The following is a 17,136-nucleotide window of genomic DNA, read 5'->3' as shown; positions in this document are numbered from 1 at the left end:
CTGTGCTGTGCATTATATACTCCAGATATGTCCACTCTGTATGCTGTGCTGTGCATTATATACTCCAGATGTGTACACTCTGTATGCTGTGCTGTGCATTATATACTCCAGATGTGTACACTCTGTATGCTGTGCTGTACATTATATACTCCAGATTGGCTCACTCTGTATGCTGTGCTGTACATTATATACTCCAGATTGGCTCACTCTGCATTATATACTCCAGATGTGTACACTCTGTATGCTGTGCTGTGCATTATATACTCCAGAAATGTCCACTCTGCATGCTGTGCTGTACATTATATACTCCAGATTGGCTCACTCTGCATTATATACTCCAGATGTGTACACTCTGTATGCTGTGCTGTGCATTATATACTCCAGATATGTCCACTCTGCATGCTGTGCTGTACATTATATACTCCAGATTGGCTCACTCTGCATGCTGTGCTGTATAGTACATACTCCAGGTCATATTCCCTACCTGGTGCTGTATATTACTTAGCCCGGATAACTATTTATTTAGGACTGGACTCTGGGGAGGCATTAACCAGACAAGCAGTAGGAGGAGACCGGCGGCGGTGGCCTGTGTGAGGGTCGCGGCACTCTCACCTGTGGCAAACGTTAATATTTTCCCAGTAATGGCTGAGCCAGGAAACGAGATTCGTCCATAAATCAGGAGGAAAGCAGCGTACGGAAGCCACGAGATAATTCATGGTACAAGGGACTCCGTCATCCAAAATCAGCAGCGCGGGGCCCGCCCGTTAATCTCCTCCGCTGGGGGCCCGACACGTTTTTGGACGCCTCCATAGCTGTTCATCGAATTCCGCAGACCGAGGCGATGAGACGTCCGTAGATCGATCGCTTGAAGTCCAGCCCATGGAAAGACCACGCCGAGACTTTGGAGAGAAATCTCGATTTTTGAAAATGTCAAACTATAAAAAAAAGGAGCTCGTCTGGGCCGGCGAAGGAATCAAATACGAACGAGCGGACGAACGATTTACGAGGAGGAACGCGCAACTCCTCCCTCGGCGTTCCAGATTTTGCGGAGTCCAGGGGTGATTGGAATGACCCGCCTGCATATCTCAGCCGTCACTACGACCCAGAGAGCCGCCGGAGCTGAACAACAAGAAATCAAAAAAAGACTTTATTTAACAGGAGCGATAAATGTGAACCGCGAGGCGGGTGGACTTCAAAGGAGGGCGATCACAAGGACAGCAACGCATGGCAAGGATCAGAACGGAACGGATCTGGACAGAAGGTTCTGACCCAGAAGGAAGAGGTTTGCTAGCCCACGTCTGACTTTCTGTTACTGATTGCCGTGGGGGAGACTCCGGCCTGCCACAGACAAGACACGTGGACAAGGTGTGCACCGGGATGGAGGAAGAGCACTTTGATCTTGGTGGGACAATAGAGATCTTCCAGAAAAATTCCAGCAATGGACCCTTCCCTGAAGATCGTTCAATCTCGGGGCCTCTGCGGAGGTTTTGGTTCAGTGGAGTGGAAAGCTCGGCTGAAAGTGGCTCAGACATGAAATCTTCTCACAAACCAGAGCAAGAAGCTTGGCAGATGCCCTCTGTTCGTTGACTTTCTTTGTGTTTTAAAGGGGCTCAATAGAACCCTGGTTCAGTAATACCCCCCTCCCCCCACACTCAGCAGATCCCCAGCTCATTAGCACCCTAACTCATTTGTGGGCATCTGTTGAATGGGGGTGTTCAACAGATTCCCAGCTCATTAGCACTGATGATCAGCTCTGCTGATCCCCCACTAAGTAGTAACCCCAAGCTCTGCTGAACCCCCCCTCAATAGCACCCCCAGCTCTCTGCTGATCCCCCCCTCAGTAGCACCCCCAGCTCTCTGCTGATCCCCCCCCCCCCCTCAGTAGCACCCCCAGCTCTCTGCTGATCCCCCACTCAATAGCACCCCCAGCTCTCTGCTGATCCCCCACTCAATAGCACCCCCAGCTCTCTGCTGATCCCCCACTCAGTAGTACCCCCAGCTCTGCTGATCCCCCACTCAGTAGTGCCCCCAGCTCTGCTGATCCCCCACTTAGTAGTACCCCCAGCTCTGCCGATCTCCCACTCAGTAGTAATCCAGCTCTGCTGATTCCCTGCTAAGTAGTAACCCCCAGTTTTGCTGATCCCCCTCTCAGTAGTACTCCCAGCTCTGCTGATGCCCCCCTCAGTAGTACCCTCAGCTCTGCTGATCCCCCCCTCAGTAGTACCCTCAGCCCTGCTGATCCCCCACTAAGTAGTACCCTCAGCTCTGCTGATCCCCCATTATGTAGTAATCCCCAGCTCTGCTGTTCCCCTGCTAAATAGTAATCCCCAGCTCTGCTGATCCCCAAGTAGTAACTCCCAGATCTGTTGATCCCCAGCTCAGTAGTAACCCCCAGCTCTGCGGATCCCCCTACTCAGTATTAATCCTCAGCTCTATGGATCTCCCTATAAGTAGTATCTCCCAATTCTGCTGATCCCCCGCTCAGTAGTAAACCCCAGCTCTGCTGTTCCCCCTCAATGGTAACTCCCAGCTCTGCTGATCCCCCACTCAGTGGTAACCCCCAGCTCTGCTGATCCCCCACTCAGTGGTAACCCCCAGCTCTGCTGATCCCCCCTCAGTAGTAACCCTAAGCTCTGCTGATCCTCCATTCAGTAGTAATCTGCAGTACTGCTGATTAGCAGTAGCCCCCTGATCTGCTGATCCTCTGGTTTGCTGATCCTCTACTTTCTCCAGTCCCCGTTCACCTCCTGCTACATTGCTCCCACACAGCATACCAAATCTGCCAGTTTCTCCTGCTCTGGTCCCCCAGCTCTGCTGATCCTACAGCCCTCACTCAATCTTCTCTTCCCAGTCCCTGCTCACCTTCCAGTATAGTGTTTACATGTTGCACACTACGTGTGCCATACGCTAGTTACCACACTGGTATGCTCTGTCTGATGTCAGGCTAGAAATTTGGATTCATACATGGATATAGCTTTGGAATTGCCGTTATGGCACAAACCCTTCCCTCAGTTGTTACATTTTATAGATTCCCCTTTATGGCAACGCCATGGCCTAATGGTCCTAGCTGATAATAACAACAATGTCTTACACTCCTTTGATCATCTTCATTAGAGGATATTATGAACTGAACTGCCCCAGACTTTGTTCTAGATATCTACAGTTACAACAAAGAAATGGACTTAAAGTGACGCCTATGGTGGGTTTTAGGTACCATAGATGGTCGTCCTTTCAAGGGCGTGGATATTTTTACATTTTGACATTTTTAGTTCACATTTACTCACTGCAACATCATCTTTTATACCCACATGGAAGAAAAATATATTTGAAATATATTTTTAAAATATTCTTCCCAAATACAGTGAAGGAAATGCACATTTGCTCCCCTGCTGATGGTGAATGTTCGCCCCTTACAAAGAAATGATCGGTCTAACAATGGAATGTTCGCCCCTTACAAAGAAATGATCGGTCTAACAATGGAATGTTCGGTGTAACACTGAGAGACAGAATACAACAAATTCATCAGAAATGCGTCTAACAAATGATGACTGATCTGCATGTTCATGAGGGAAAGAAGGATTTGATCCCCTTCACAAAACATGACTTATACTTGGTGGCAAATCCCTTGTTGGCAATCACAGAGGTCAGATGTTTCCTGGAGTTGGCCCCCAGGTTCGCACACATCTCAGGAGGGATTTTGGCCCACTCCTCTTGGCAGATCCTCTCCAAGTCATTAAGGTTTGGTGGCTGACGTTTGGCAACTCGAACTTTCAGCTCCCTCCACAGATTTCCAATCGGATGAAGGTCTGGAGACTGGCTAGGCCACTCCAGGACCTTAATGTGCTTCTTCTTGAGCCGCTCCTTTGTTGCCTTGGCCGTGTGTTTTGGGTCATTGTCATGCTGGAACACCCATCCACCACCCATTTTCAATCCCCTGGCTGAGGAAAGAAGGTTCTCACCCAGGATTTAAGGGTACCTTGCCCCGTCCATCGTCCCTTTGATGCGGTGCAGTTGTCCTGTCCCCTTAGCAGAACACCCCCCCCCCCCAAAGCAGAATGTTTCCACCACCATGTTTCACAGTTGGGATGGTTTTCTTGGGGTCATAGGCAGCATTCCTCCTCCTCCAAACATGGCGAGTTTAGTTGATGGCAAAGAGCTGGATTTTGGTCTGCTCTGACCACAACACTTTCCACCAGTCCTCCTCTGCACCATTCAGATGTTCAGTGGCAGACTTCAGACGGGCCTGGACATGTGCTTTCTGGAGCAGAGGGACCTTGCGGGCACTGCAGGATTTCAGTCCTTGTCGGCGTAGTGTGTTACCAATTGTTTTCTTGGTGACTGTGGTCCCAGCTGCCTGGAGATCATTGACAAGATCCTCACGTGTAGTTCTGGGATGATTCCTCACTGTTCTCATGATCATTGACACTCCACGAGGTGAGATCTTGCATGGTGCACCAGACCTAGGGAGACTGACACTTGTTTTGTGTTTCTTCCATTTGTGAATGATCGCACCAACTGTTGTCACCTTCTCACCAAGCTGCTTGGCCATAGTTTGGTAGCCCAGTCCAGCCTTGTGTAGCTCTACAATCTTGTCCCTGACATCCTTGGACAGCTCTTTGGTCTATGCCATGGTGGAGAGTTTGGAATCTGATGGTTTGATTGCTCCTGTGGACAGGTGTCTTTTATACAGGTAACACAATGAGATTAGCAGCACTCCCTTTAAGAGACTGCTTCTAATCTCAGCTTGTTACCTGTATGAGAGACACCTGGGAGCCAGAAATCCTGCTGAATGATAGGGGATCAAATCCTTCTTTCCCTCATGAACATGCAGATCCGTCATCATTTGTTAGACGCATTTCTGCTGAATTTGTTGTTGTATTCTGTTTCTCAGTGTTACACCGAACATTCCATTGTTAGACCGATCATTTCTGTGTGAGGGGCGAACATTCCATTGTTAGACCGATCATTTCTGTGTGAGGGGCGAACATTCCATTGTTAGACCGATCATTTCTGTGTGAGGGGCGAACATTCCATTGTTAGACCGATCATTTCTGTGTGAGGGGCGAACATTCCATTGTTAGACCGATCATTTCTGTGTGAGGGGCGAACATTCCATTGTTAGACCGATCATTTCTGTGTGAGGGGCGAACATTCCATTGTTAGACCGATCATTTCTGTGTGAGGGGCGAACATTCAACATCAGCAGGGGAGCAAATACGCATTTCCTTCACTGTATATTGACATATATTTGAAATGCTACAATTTGACCATATTCAATATATTTCAAAATATATTTCAATCAATATATATACTGTATGTTGAAATGCATTTTTATTACAAAATATATAAAAAATATTTTTATCTTTAAAATGCAAATCTACATTTCTGGAATGCATTTAAAAATTCTGTATATTTATAAATATATGTTAAAATGACTTTTTTATATGTTAAAAAAAATCTGAAAAATATATTTAGTACATCTTATTTATCTCCTCAATCTAGAGCCAAAAAAAAAAGAAAACAAATGGGCTTTAGACAGCACAGAGGGCTAGCAACAGCACGAGGCATGAGATGCGTTCTGCCTCCTTCTGCTGACACAATGACATTCACTCAGCTACTATACTGGCAGCCTGATTGGAGAGCAGATGGGCACCAGGAATAATGGAGTCCAGCACAGGATGGAAAGGAATGCACCGGAGAGGAGTGACATCTACTAAATCACGCTACACAAGAGCTCACTTCAGCAAGCCAGGGAGGTGCTAAGTCCGCTTCATTCCGTCCAATTAATCACTAAGGAAACTCAACTTCTATTTTTGAAGCTGTTACATCTCAAGTTATGTAAGTGGAGGAGAATTGGAAACATCTGTGCAGCGTCTTTCCCGATATGGAGACCGAGGAGGAGAGGAGCAGAGGGACTGTATGTCACAGTTCTGGATGCTGGACAGTGCCAGGGACTGCACTGTGTACAGGGAGGCACACAGCTATCAATGATGGATATATATATATATACACATTATATTGCCAAAAGTACTGTCCCCGCACTCCCAATCATGTGATTCAGGTGTTCCAATCCCCTCCCAATCATGTGATTCAGGTGTTCCAATCCCCTCCCAATCATGTGATTCAGGTGTTCCAATCCCCTCCCAATCATGTGATTCAGGTGTTCCAATCCCCTCCCAATCATGTGATTCAGGTGTTCCAATCCCCTCCCAATCATGTGATTCAAGTGTTCCAATCCCCTCCCAATCATGTGATTCAGGTGTTCCAATCCCCTCCCAATCATGTGATTCAGGTGTTCCAATCCCCTCCCAATCATGTGATTCAGGTGTTCCAATCCCCTCCCAATCATGTGATTCAAGTGTTCCAATCGCCTCCCAATCATGTGATTCAGGTGTTCCAATCCCCTCCCAATCATGTGATTCAGGTGTTCCAATCCCCTCCATATCATGTGATTCAGGTGTTCCAATCCCCTCCATATCATGTGATTCAGGTATTCCAATCCCCTCCATGGACACAGGTGTATACAATCAAGCCCCTAGGCATGCAGACGGCTTCTACAAACATTGGTGAAAGAATGGGTCGCTCTCAGGAGCTCAGTGACTCCAAGCGTGGTCCCGTGATAGGTGGCCACCTGGGCAATAAGTCCATCCGTGACATTTCCTGGCTACTAAATATTCCACGCTCAACTGTTAGTGGGATTATAACAAAGTGGAAGCCACTGGGAACAACAGCCACTCAGCCACCAAGTGGTAGGCCACGTCACATGACAGGGCGGGGTCAGCGCATGCTGAAGCGCACAGTGCGCAGAAGTCGCCAACTGTCTGCAGAGTCAATAGCTAAAGACCTCCAAACTTGGTGTGGCCTTCAGATGAGCCCAACAACAGTGCGTAGAGAGCTTCATGGAATGGGTTTCCATGGCCGAGCAGCTGCATCCAAACCTTCCATCACCAAGTGCAATGCAAAGCGGCGGATGCCGTGGTGTAAAGCATGCCGCCACTGGACTCTAGAGCAGAGGAGACGTGTTCTCTGGAGTGACCAATCACGCTTCTCTGTCTGGCAATCCGATGGACGTTTCTGGGATTGGTGATTGCCAGTAGAGCAGTACTTGCCTGACTGCATTGTGCCAAGTGTAAAGTTTGGTGGAGGAGGGATTATGGTGTGGGGTTGTTTTTCAGGGGTTGGGCTTGGCCCCCTAGTTCCAGTGAAGGGAACTCTTAAGGTGACATGTTGGACAATTTCATGCCCCCAACTTTGTGGGAAGAGTTTGGGGATGGTCCCTTCCTGTTCCAACATGACTGCGCACCAGTGCACAAAGCAAGGTCCATAAAGACATGGAGGAGCCAGTTTGGGGTGGAGGAACCTGACTGTCCTGCACAGAGTCCTGACCTCAACCCCATAGAACACCTTTGGGATGAATTAGAGCGGAGACTGCGAGCCAGGCCTCCTCCCCCGACATCAGTGCCTGACCTGACAAATGTGCTTCTGGAAGAATGGTCCAACCTTCCCATAGACACCCTCCTAAACCTTGTGGACGGCCTTCCCAGATGAGTTGAAGCTGTTATAGCTGCAAAGGGCGGGGCCAACTCAATATTAAACCCTACGGACTAAGACTGGGGGGGCATTAAAGGTCATGTGTGTGGAAAGGGCGGGGCCAACTCAATATTGAACCCTACGGACTAAGACTGGGGGGCCATTAAAGGTCATGTATGTGGAAAGGGCGGGGCCAACTCAATATTGAACCCTACAGACTAAGACGGGGGGGCCATTAAAGGTCATGTGTGTGGAAAGGGCGGGGCCAACTCAATATTGAACCCTACGGACTAAGACTGGTGGACCATTAAAGGTCATGTGCGTGGAAAGGGCGGGGCCAACTCAATATTGAACCCTACGGACTAAGACTGGTGGACCATTAAAGGTCATGTGCGTGGAAAGGGCAGGGCCAACTCAATATTGAACCCTATGGACTAAGACTGGGGGGCCATTAAAGGTCATGTGCGTGGAAAGACTAGCGGCCCAATACTGCGGGCAATATGGTATAAATACACACACACAATGTCCAGAGTTTCTCCCATCCTCTGGAACTTCCTACCCTGATCTATGCAGAGCCTCTGACATCCTCTGGAACTCCCTACCTCAATCTGTGCAGAGCCTCTGCCATCCTCTGGAACTCCCTACCCCAATTTGTCCAGAGTCTCTGCCATCCTCTGGAACTACATACCTCAATCTATGAAGAGCTTCTGCCATCCTCTGGAACTCCCTACCCCGATCTGTGCAGAGCCTCTCCTATCCTTTGGAACTCCCCACCCGAATCTATACAGAGCTTTTCCCATGCTTTGGAACCCCTCACCCCTACCTATCCAGAGCCTCCTTCATCCTCTGAGCTCCCACAGGTCTTTCCCCTCCTACAGCCTGTGACTGAACATTGAAAGGAGAAGCAACAGACCGATGAGCTCATTGCTCTGTCACCATGCTCTCTCCTCCTATGAGAATTACTCTCGTTAGCACTATGGCACCGTATATTGGCTCCCTGTGCTGCTTTTTTCTTTCCAAGTATGAGCTCTGCTGTATGAGGACTGCAAGTGACTGATACTAGGTCTCATTCAGGTATTTACACTGGTTGTATTAAAAAAAAAAAAAAAATGTAAAGCTGATCTCCGGGAACAGCAAATATCGTCTGAATCCATTAGTCCTGTGCGTGGTTCTAGAATCTCGGTGATCTTTGTGTATTTCATCCTGTTCTGTGCAGTAATCCAATGTGGGACTTCCTGTAATACAGACCTCTCACTGCTGTTCTCTCTCCTTATGCAAGGTGACTGGTCTCGTCTCCGCCCCCTCCTGTATTTTTCTGCAGGCAACCTGTAGTGGGTGGAGCCTTCTTGCCCCTCCCACAGCTCTGTCCCTGTGCAGGGGGATTGGTCTCGTCTCCGCCCCCTCCTGTGGGTTTCTGTGAGCGGTGGAGCCTGCTGGGCTCCTCCCACAGCTCCACTATTTATCGCTGTGCATTTTCTCCACAACCTTCGGTAGTGGGTGGAGCCTGCTGGGACCCTCCCACAGCTTTGCTCTCCGCACAGGCTATGTACAGCACAGTGATGATGTCACTGCTACCTTTACAAGGCAAAATCTGGGTTTGAAAAGACACACAAAGTGGATTTATATCCCTTGTCGCTACTGAGGAATGTATTTAGCTGAAAGTTGCACGGAGTTCAGCTTTCAATATGTATTAACCACTTGCCTACCGAGCTCTTACACCCCCTTCCTGTCCAGGCCAATTTCCAGCTTTCAGCACTGTCGCACTTTGAATGACAATTGCGCGGTCATGCAACATTACACCCATATGAAATTTTGATCATTTTTTTCTCACACATAGAGCTTTCTTTTGGTATTTACTTGCTGCTGGGTGTTTTACTATTTGCGCTATAAACAAAAAAAAGAGCAAAAAAAATGAAAACAAAAAAAAGAAGTTTCTTTGTTTCTATTATAACATTTTGCAAACAGGTAATTTTTTTCCTTCACTGATGTGCGTTGATGAGGCTGCACTGATAGGCAGCACTTATGGGCACTGATAGGCAGCACTTATGGGCACTGATAGGCGGCACCTATGGGCACTGATAGGAAGTACAGATGGGCACAGATAGGCAGCACTGATAGGCAGCACTGATAGGTAGCACTTATGGGCACTGATAGGCGGCACCTATGGGCACTGATAGGAAGTACAGATGGGCACAGATAGGCAGCACTGATGAGGCTGCACTGATAGGCAGCACTTATGGGCACTGATAGGCGGCACTTATGGGCACTGATAGGCGGCACTTATGGGCACTGATTGGAAGTACAGATGGGCACAGATAGGCAGTACTGATAGGCAGCACTGATAGGTAGCACTTATGGGCACTGATAGGCGGCACCTATGGGCACTGATAGGAAGTACAGATGGGCACAGATAGGCAGCACTGATGAGGCTGCACTGATAGGCAGCACTGATAGGCAGCACTTATGGGCACTGATAGGCGGCACTTATGGGCACTGATAGGCGGCACTTATGGGCACTGATAGGCGGCACTGATAGGCAGCACTAATGAGGTGGCACGGATAGGCAGCACGGATAGGCGGCACTGATGATGGGTACTGATAGTCGGCACTGACTGGCAGCACTGCTGGGCACTGACTGGCGCAAATGCTGGGCACTGACTGGTGGCACTGCTGGGCTGCACTGGTGGGTGGCACTGCTAGGCACAGGTGGGCGGCACTGCTGGGCACAGGTGGGCGGAACTGGTGGGTGGCACTGCTGGGCACCGATCATCAGGACAGTGGTCATCAGTGCCCTGATGATCAGTGCTGATCCCCGCTCTGACAACTGCCAGTTCTCAGCAGTACTTTCCCCACATTCTGACAGCGTGATTAAAGTGCAGCCGAGAACCGGCAACTGCATTTCCCGGTGATCAGCGTGATCATTGGACACGTCTGATCATGTGGTAAAAGGGCGTTGTGATTAGTCTTTTACCACATCACGTGATCAGCTGTATCCGTAGGACACAGCAATCATGGCGATCGCCGGGGGCGCGCAGGAGAGCGCATTCTGGGAGAGCGCCATATGACGGCCTCCCAGAACTGGCCAGCCGCAGTGCAGCCATCATTCGGCTATCTGCGGTCGGCAACAGTTAATAATTACAGAGCGGCATTCATTTGTGTCTTTTTCCATCCACATGGTGTTCAGCTTTAATTCCTTGCCGCGGCTATTATTGTAACGGATGGTAAAAATCGTATCCGCAGGAAATAGAAAGTGACATTTCCTGAAAACGAACCTTTAATGGTCCATTTCCTCGGAGCGCCTTCGTGTATTCACTATGTATGAGGTCACCGGCATCTGAGCGCAGCCCCTGAATTGAGGATTTTGTATCACATTTTAGCCGCTCGTTGTCTCCTCGGCCGCGGAGCCGTCAGGCTGGAGCTGGGGGCTTAGCACTTTGTTTTACGATGGAGATCAGCTGGTGTTGTCAGGTACGCGGCCTCTTCCAGCGATCGATGGACGTCCCGCCTGCTGCTTGGCTCCTGGATTTTTCATTAAGACGCTGACTGAGGGTTTATGGGACTTCCTACACGCCGGAGGAAAACCCGAGTGTGACATATAATTGGCCGGCTTCATACATCGAATTGGTCGAATATTAAACTCGTTCTCTGCAGCCTGTCTTGTGACTTTTATGGCGCACTTCAGACCAACTCCCCCTCTACATCACCTCAAAGCATTACTTTTTTTTCTTGTACTATGTTCCTGGAGTGTCCTGAAGTCTCACGGCTCGTTTACATTTGCTTCAAAATGTGGCATCAGAAACCTTTTTTTTAAAGCGCTCTAAATGCCAATCAAAGCCACTGCCGCTGAATAAAGTGGGTACCTTACAGTCCTATTCACACGTTGTGTTTGCTTTGCTTCAATAATTATACCGCATGGCACTTTCTTGGTGCTTTAAAGCGGAGTTCCACTTGAAAAAAAATAAAATAAAAACTGTAGCTGCTGACTTTTAAAATACAGCCACTTACCTGTCCCTCGGTCCAGCGGTGTCCTCACCACGGCTGGTTTCACCGGCTGTCTTCTCTCCTTGGCGCCGACATCTTCAGTGTGGGCATTCGGCTGTGACAGCTTGTGGCTTCAAAGCTGGGTGCCCACTGCGCATGCGCGAGAAGCGCTGCACTTTGTGAATGGCCCCGAAGTCTTCTGGGACCTGTCACATGTCCCAGAAGACTACGAGGAGGGAGGACAACTTCCGCTTCCGATCGCCTAGGCCCAATGACGTGCTGAGGCAGGTGCGGGGGGTGTGGCCCGCACCGGATGACACCGACCGCAGGGGGTGACACTGGACCAGCTCCTCGAAAGCTAAGTCGTAAAGCAAGCCGACGATCCCCGCAGGATCGTCGGCTTGCTTTACAACTTACCTTTTTGAGGAGTGGGTCCGGTGTCACCCCGTATAGGTTGCATGCCGACGATCCCCGCAGGATGGATGGGATCTGCGGATTGGGGAGCAAAATGGATTGGACTCTGATCCATTATGCTCAATCCGCAGATCCGAACTATCCTGCGGGGATCGTCGGCATGAAACCTATACGGGGTGACACCGGACCCACTCCTCAAAAAGGTAAGTTGTAAAGAAAGCCAATGATCCCCACAGGATGGATCGGATCTGTGGATTGAGCATAATGAATCGGAGTCAGATCCATTATGCTCCCCAATCTGCAGATCCAATCCATTCTGCGGGGATCGTCGGAGGGGGTGTCACCCAGTGTTACCGCACCGGGTGACACCAACCCTAGGGACGCCTCTGCCTAGGCCAGTGTTTCTCAACCTTTTTTTTGGTCAAGGCACCCTTTATAATTATGGACAGTCCTGAGGCACCCTTTAAAATTATGGACGGTCTTGAGACACCCCATTTTAAATTATGAAATAGTTTTATATAACGCAGCGACACTCACACATGTAGGACCAGGGGCAGACTGACAACTCATGGGGCCCCCGGGCAATAGGGGATCATGGGGCCCCTGTGTCCTCGCCCACACCCAAAAAAGCCTATGAAAAAGCCAATGAAAGGTACCAGGGGCATCTCAAGGGGCCCCCCTACTGACCCCGGGCCCTCGGGTAGTGCCCAAGTGCTCGAATGGTCAGTCCGCCCCTGTGTAGGACATTCACACATGTAAGACACCCAACGTTACAATGATTAATTCTTCCAATGCAAATACACTTTTGCACCCTGGTACTGACTAGTATGCCAGTGTTTCTCCTCTCCCTCAGTTTTTCTTCATCACTGAGCTAATGCGACCCCAGCACTGATGGAGAGGGACGGGGGAAGATCAAACTAGGATGCTGTGCAGGCAGCTGACATCCTCCTTATCAACTGATGTCATTGGTTGTCAGGACGCCGGCGGCTAGAAGCTCGTAATGGTGAGCAATGAGAACCTGTGACTCTGTGTAACTAAAAGGCAGGCTTGTTCCACCCGCTGGCTTGAGTACAAGTTTTGGACATTTTTTAGATATTTTTGCCAAGGCACCCCTGAAGAAACTTCAGGGCACCCCAGTGGAGAAAGACTGGCCTAGGCAATCGCAGCGGAAGTGGGAACAAGTACCTGTCAAATTCGAGTATCCCCCCCCAGAGGTGCCAATCCTTAATGGGGAGCGGGAGACAAAGGCTTAAAGTGGAACTTACCCTTTTGGGTGGAGTTACGCTTTAAAGAGGCTCCATTAAGGTCTATATTAATGCTCACTAACAGCAACTGCAGCATTTGAGGGGCTTTATTCAGTTAGCTTTGTTTTGGAGGTATTGCGGGAATTAAATATTGCAGGATGCTGGGAAACCAGCAAGTCAATCGGAAAGAAGTCATCAGGAATCATTCCCAGTTCATGTGTACATATCCTGGGAGTGTGTGGTGCAGACGTCACATCTGGTGTGCAGTGAGCAACAGGAAGGTGAGAGGGGTCCATACTGGAGCAGAGCAACCAGCAGACAGCATACGTGGCATGCAACATGGTAATGCAATAGTGGAATGTGAGTGGGGACCAGAGAGAGAGAGAGAACACTGAGCGGTGGAGGATCATCAGAGATGGGGGACCGGAGCAAGGCAAACTAGCAGATGTCACACGAGATGCACAGCATGGGAGCTATATAGTGGGATGTGAACGGAGACCAGAGAGAGAAGAGGATCAGCAAACCAGAGGATCAGCAGAGCTGAGGGTTACTACTGAGCTGGCGAACAGCAGAGCTGGGGGTTACTACTGAGCTGGCGATCAGCAGAGCTGGGGGTTACTACTGAGCTGGCGATCAGCAGAGCTGGGGGTTACTACTGAGTGGGTGATCAGCAGAGCTGGGGGTTACTACTGAGCTGGCGATAAGTAGAGCTGGGGGTTACTACTGAGCTGGCGATAAGCAGAGCTGGGGGTTACTACTGAGCTGGCGATCAGCAGAGCTGGGGGTTACTACTGAGCTGGCGATCAGCAGAGCTGGGTGTTACTACTGAGCTGGCAATCAGCAGAGCTGGGGGATACTACTGAGCTGGCGATCAGCAGAGCTGGGGGTTACTACTGAGCTGGCGATCAGCAGAGCTGGGTGTTACTACTGAGCTGGCAATCAGCAGAGCTGGGGGATACTACTGAGCTGGCGATCAGCAGAGCTGGGGGTTACTACTGAGCTGGCGATCAGCAGAGCTGGGTGTTACTACTGAGCTGGCGATCAGCAGAGCTGGGTGTTACTACTGAGCTGGCGATCAGCAGAGCTGGGGGTTACTACTGAGCTGGCGATCAGCAGAGCTGGGGGTTACTACTGAGCTGGTGATCAGCAGAGCTGGGGGTTACTACTGAGCTGGCGATCAGCAGAGCTGGGGGTTACTACTGAGCTGGCGATCAGCAGAGCTGGGGGTTACTACTGAGCTGGTGATCAGCAGAGCTGGGGGTTACCACAGAGCAGAGGATCAGTAGAGCAGGGGGTACTACTGAGTGAGCGATCTCCTGAACGGGTTACCAATGAGCTGGTGCATGGTCCTGCAATGTCAAATTGTTTGGCAAATATAAAAAAACAGACATCAGGAAGTGCAGTAGCACCTCCTGAACGCCTGACAGCCACTGCTAAATCACCTCCAAAAAAGCAATCCAGTTCGGATCACTTTTCAGCAAGCGGTAAGCATTGCTACTTATCTGAAAGGGCCCTTGTGTGAATGTCAAAAGTGCCTTGATGGGTGGAGTCAGCAGCAGTGGGCCTTACTAAGCAGGTTGTATATGCACGCAGACCACTTTAGGTAACACCCCTCATGACACCGAGCCTCCAAAATGGAAAGAACTGAAATCCAATGAATGAAAGCGGCAGGCCAGTGACAATCAGGCTGGGTAGGAAAGGGCTGGATGATATTCAGAATTTTGCTCTTTCCATTGCCCCATTTTTTTTACAGAAATGGAGCTCTAAGTGGGCGGGACTATCCTGTGGCTTGCAAGTCATCCCAGTGTAAAGCTAACCACAACTCCCAACAGAGCTGAGGCTGTCAATCACAGACTGTGTGCTGGAGCTCTCTTCCCTGTCACTTTTCTACCTCTTGGTGTCAGATAGGATGCACACAGATAGAGGAAGGAGGCAGCAGACAGAAATGAACGTTAATACTCTGGACAGAGACGAATACACACTATACAGGGATGTGGTTTGTTCATATTTTATGTCTGAGGTTTACAAACACTTTAAATGTACACATTCACAAATATATCTGACTCAGGATGTGATGTCATAAGACTCCGCCCCAACATTAGAAAGCCTCTGATGGAAGTTGGTTTTCCATGAATATATAATGGTGGGGGCAGATCCAGAGGAGGAGTTGATGTCAGGCTCACCTTAGTGTCTCCTCCTGAGTCAGGTCATCTGTCCGGGGCTCCCCAGTGACCAGGGCCAGCTCGTCCTTCAAGGCCTGGATCTCCTTCTTCAGACGAACAATCATCTGTGGACATCATACACCATAACATACACAGCAAAGAACATGTTGGCTTCAAAGCTCAAGAATGCAAGTGTGCAGGAAGTGGAGTCTCGGGGTACAAGTTCCATCATGACGGTAAACCACCAATATCCCACCTGCCTAAGAGATGACTACAGGCCACCTATCAGAATCACACAACACGGCTCTTTCCTGTTCTCAAAGTTACCAATAAAATAGAAAAGAGAACCTGTCACCACCTATGGTCAAAGTTGATGGACATAATTCACCAATCCCAAGCTCCATTGTCAGGGGGAGGCATGGTGGTTACTGTGTGCTCAGCGTCTCTATATGGTCTACAATTTGGCATCCCACCATCTCACCGTATGTATTCATCCCATAGGGCACTACCTAGTGACATTCATCACATGACCTGAAAAACCGGGAGTATAGTGGATCCTCAAATAAGGGGACATGATAGTACCAACAATCAACACAACTGAAGGACACCATAGTATGTTCTAACTCTCCTCTCCTGAAATACTCTGCACTGCTGGAAGACTCCGCTCCTTCCTCTATAACTCTCCTCTCCTGAAATACTCTGCACTGCTGGAAGACTCCGCTCCTTCCTCTATTACTCTCCTCTCCTGAAATACTCTGCTCTGCTGGGGGACTCCGCTCCTTCCTCTATAACTCTCCTCTCCTGAAATACTCTGCACTGCTGGAGGACTCCGCTCCTTCCTCTATAACTCTCCTCTCCTGAAATACTCTGCACTGCTGGAGGACTCCGCTCCTTCCTCTATAACTCTCCTCTCCTGAAATACTCTGCACTGCTGGAGGACTCCGCTCCTTCCTCTATAACTCCTCTCCTGAAATACTCTGCGCTGCTGGAGGACTCCGCTCCTTCCTCTATAACTCCTCTCCTGAAATACTCTGCTCTGCTGGAGGACTCCGCTCCTTCCTCTATATCTCCTCTCCTGAAATACTCTGCACTGCTGGAGGACTCCACTCCTTCCTCTATAACTCTCCTCTCCTGAAATACTCTGCACTGCTGGAGGACTCCACTCCTTCCTCTATAACTCTCCTCTCCTGAAATACTCTGCTCTGCTGGAGGACTCCACTCCTTCCTCTATAACTCTCCTCTCCTGAAATACTCTGCACTGCTGGAGGACTCCGCTCCTTCCTCTATAACTCTCCTCTCCTGAAATACTCTGCGCTCCTGGAGGACTCCGCTCCTTCCTCTATAACTCCTCTCCTGAAATACTCTGCTCTGCTGGAGGACTCCGCTCCTTGCTCTATAACTCCTCTCCTGAAATACTCTGCCCTGCTGGAGGACTCCGCTCCTTCCTCTATAACTCCTCTCCTGAAATACTCTGCACTGCTGGAGGACTCCGCTCCTTCCTCTATAACTCCTCTCCTGAAATACTCTGCGCTGCTGGAGGACTCCGCTCCTTCCTCTATAACTCTCCTCTCCTGAAATACTCTGCTCTGCTGGAGGACTCCGCTCCTTCCTCTATAACTCTCCTCTCCTGAAATACTCTGCACTGCTGGAGGACTCCGCTCCTTCCTCTATAACTCCTCTCCTGAAATACTCTGCACTGCTGGAGGACTCCGCTCCTTCCTCTATAACTCCTCTCCTGAAATACTCTGCACTGCTGGAGGACTCCGCTCCTTCCTCTATAACTCCTCTCCTGAAATACTCTGCAC

At 49.5% G+C, this 17,136-nt stretch overlaps 1 protein-coding gene across 2 annotated transcripts in view; it reads right to left on the bottom strand.

Moving 5' to 3' along the window:
• KIF6 (kinesin family member 6) overlaps positions 1-17,136 on the bottom strand; it is a 374,519-nt gene that overhangs the window by 233,667 nt on the left and 123,716 nt on the right. For both annotated transcript variants that reach the window (XM_089690367.1, XM_089690368.1), the window contains exon 10: positions 15,353-15,456. In XM_089690367.1, the coding sequence (XP_089546493.1) occupies positions 15,353-15,456 (104 nt within the window). The remainder of the gene's footprint in view (positions 1-15,352; positions 15,457-17,136) is intronic.

The sequence above is a fragment of the Staurois parvus genome, unplaced genomic scaffold (genome assembly GCF_062004578.1).
Source record: "Staurois parvus isolate SC_StPar_1 unplaced genomic scaffold, SC_StPar_1.0 ptg000529l, whole genome shotgun sequence".
Lineage (NCBI taxonomy): Eukaryota > Metazoa > Chordata > Amphibia > Anura > Ranidae > Staurois > Staurois parvus.
This window is presented reverse-complemented; position numbering and strand designations above follow the sequence as displayed.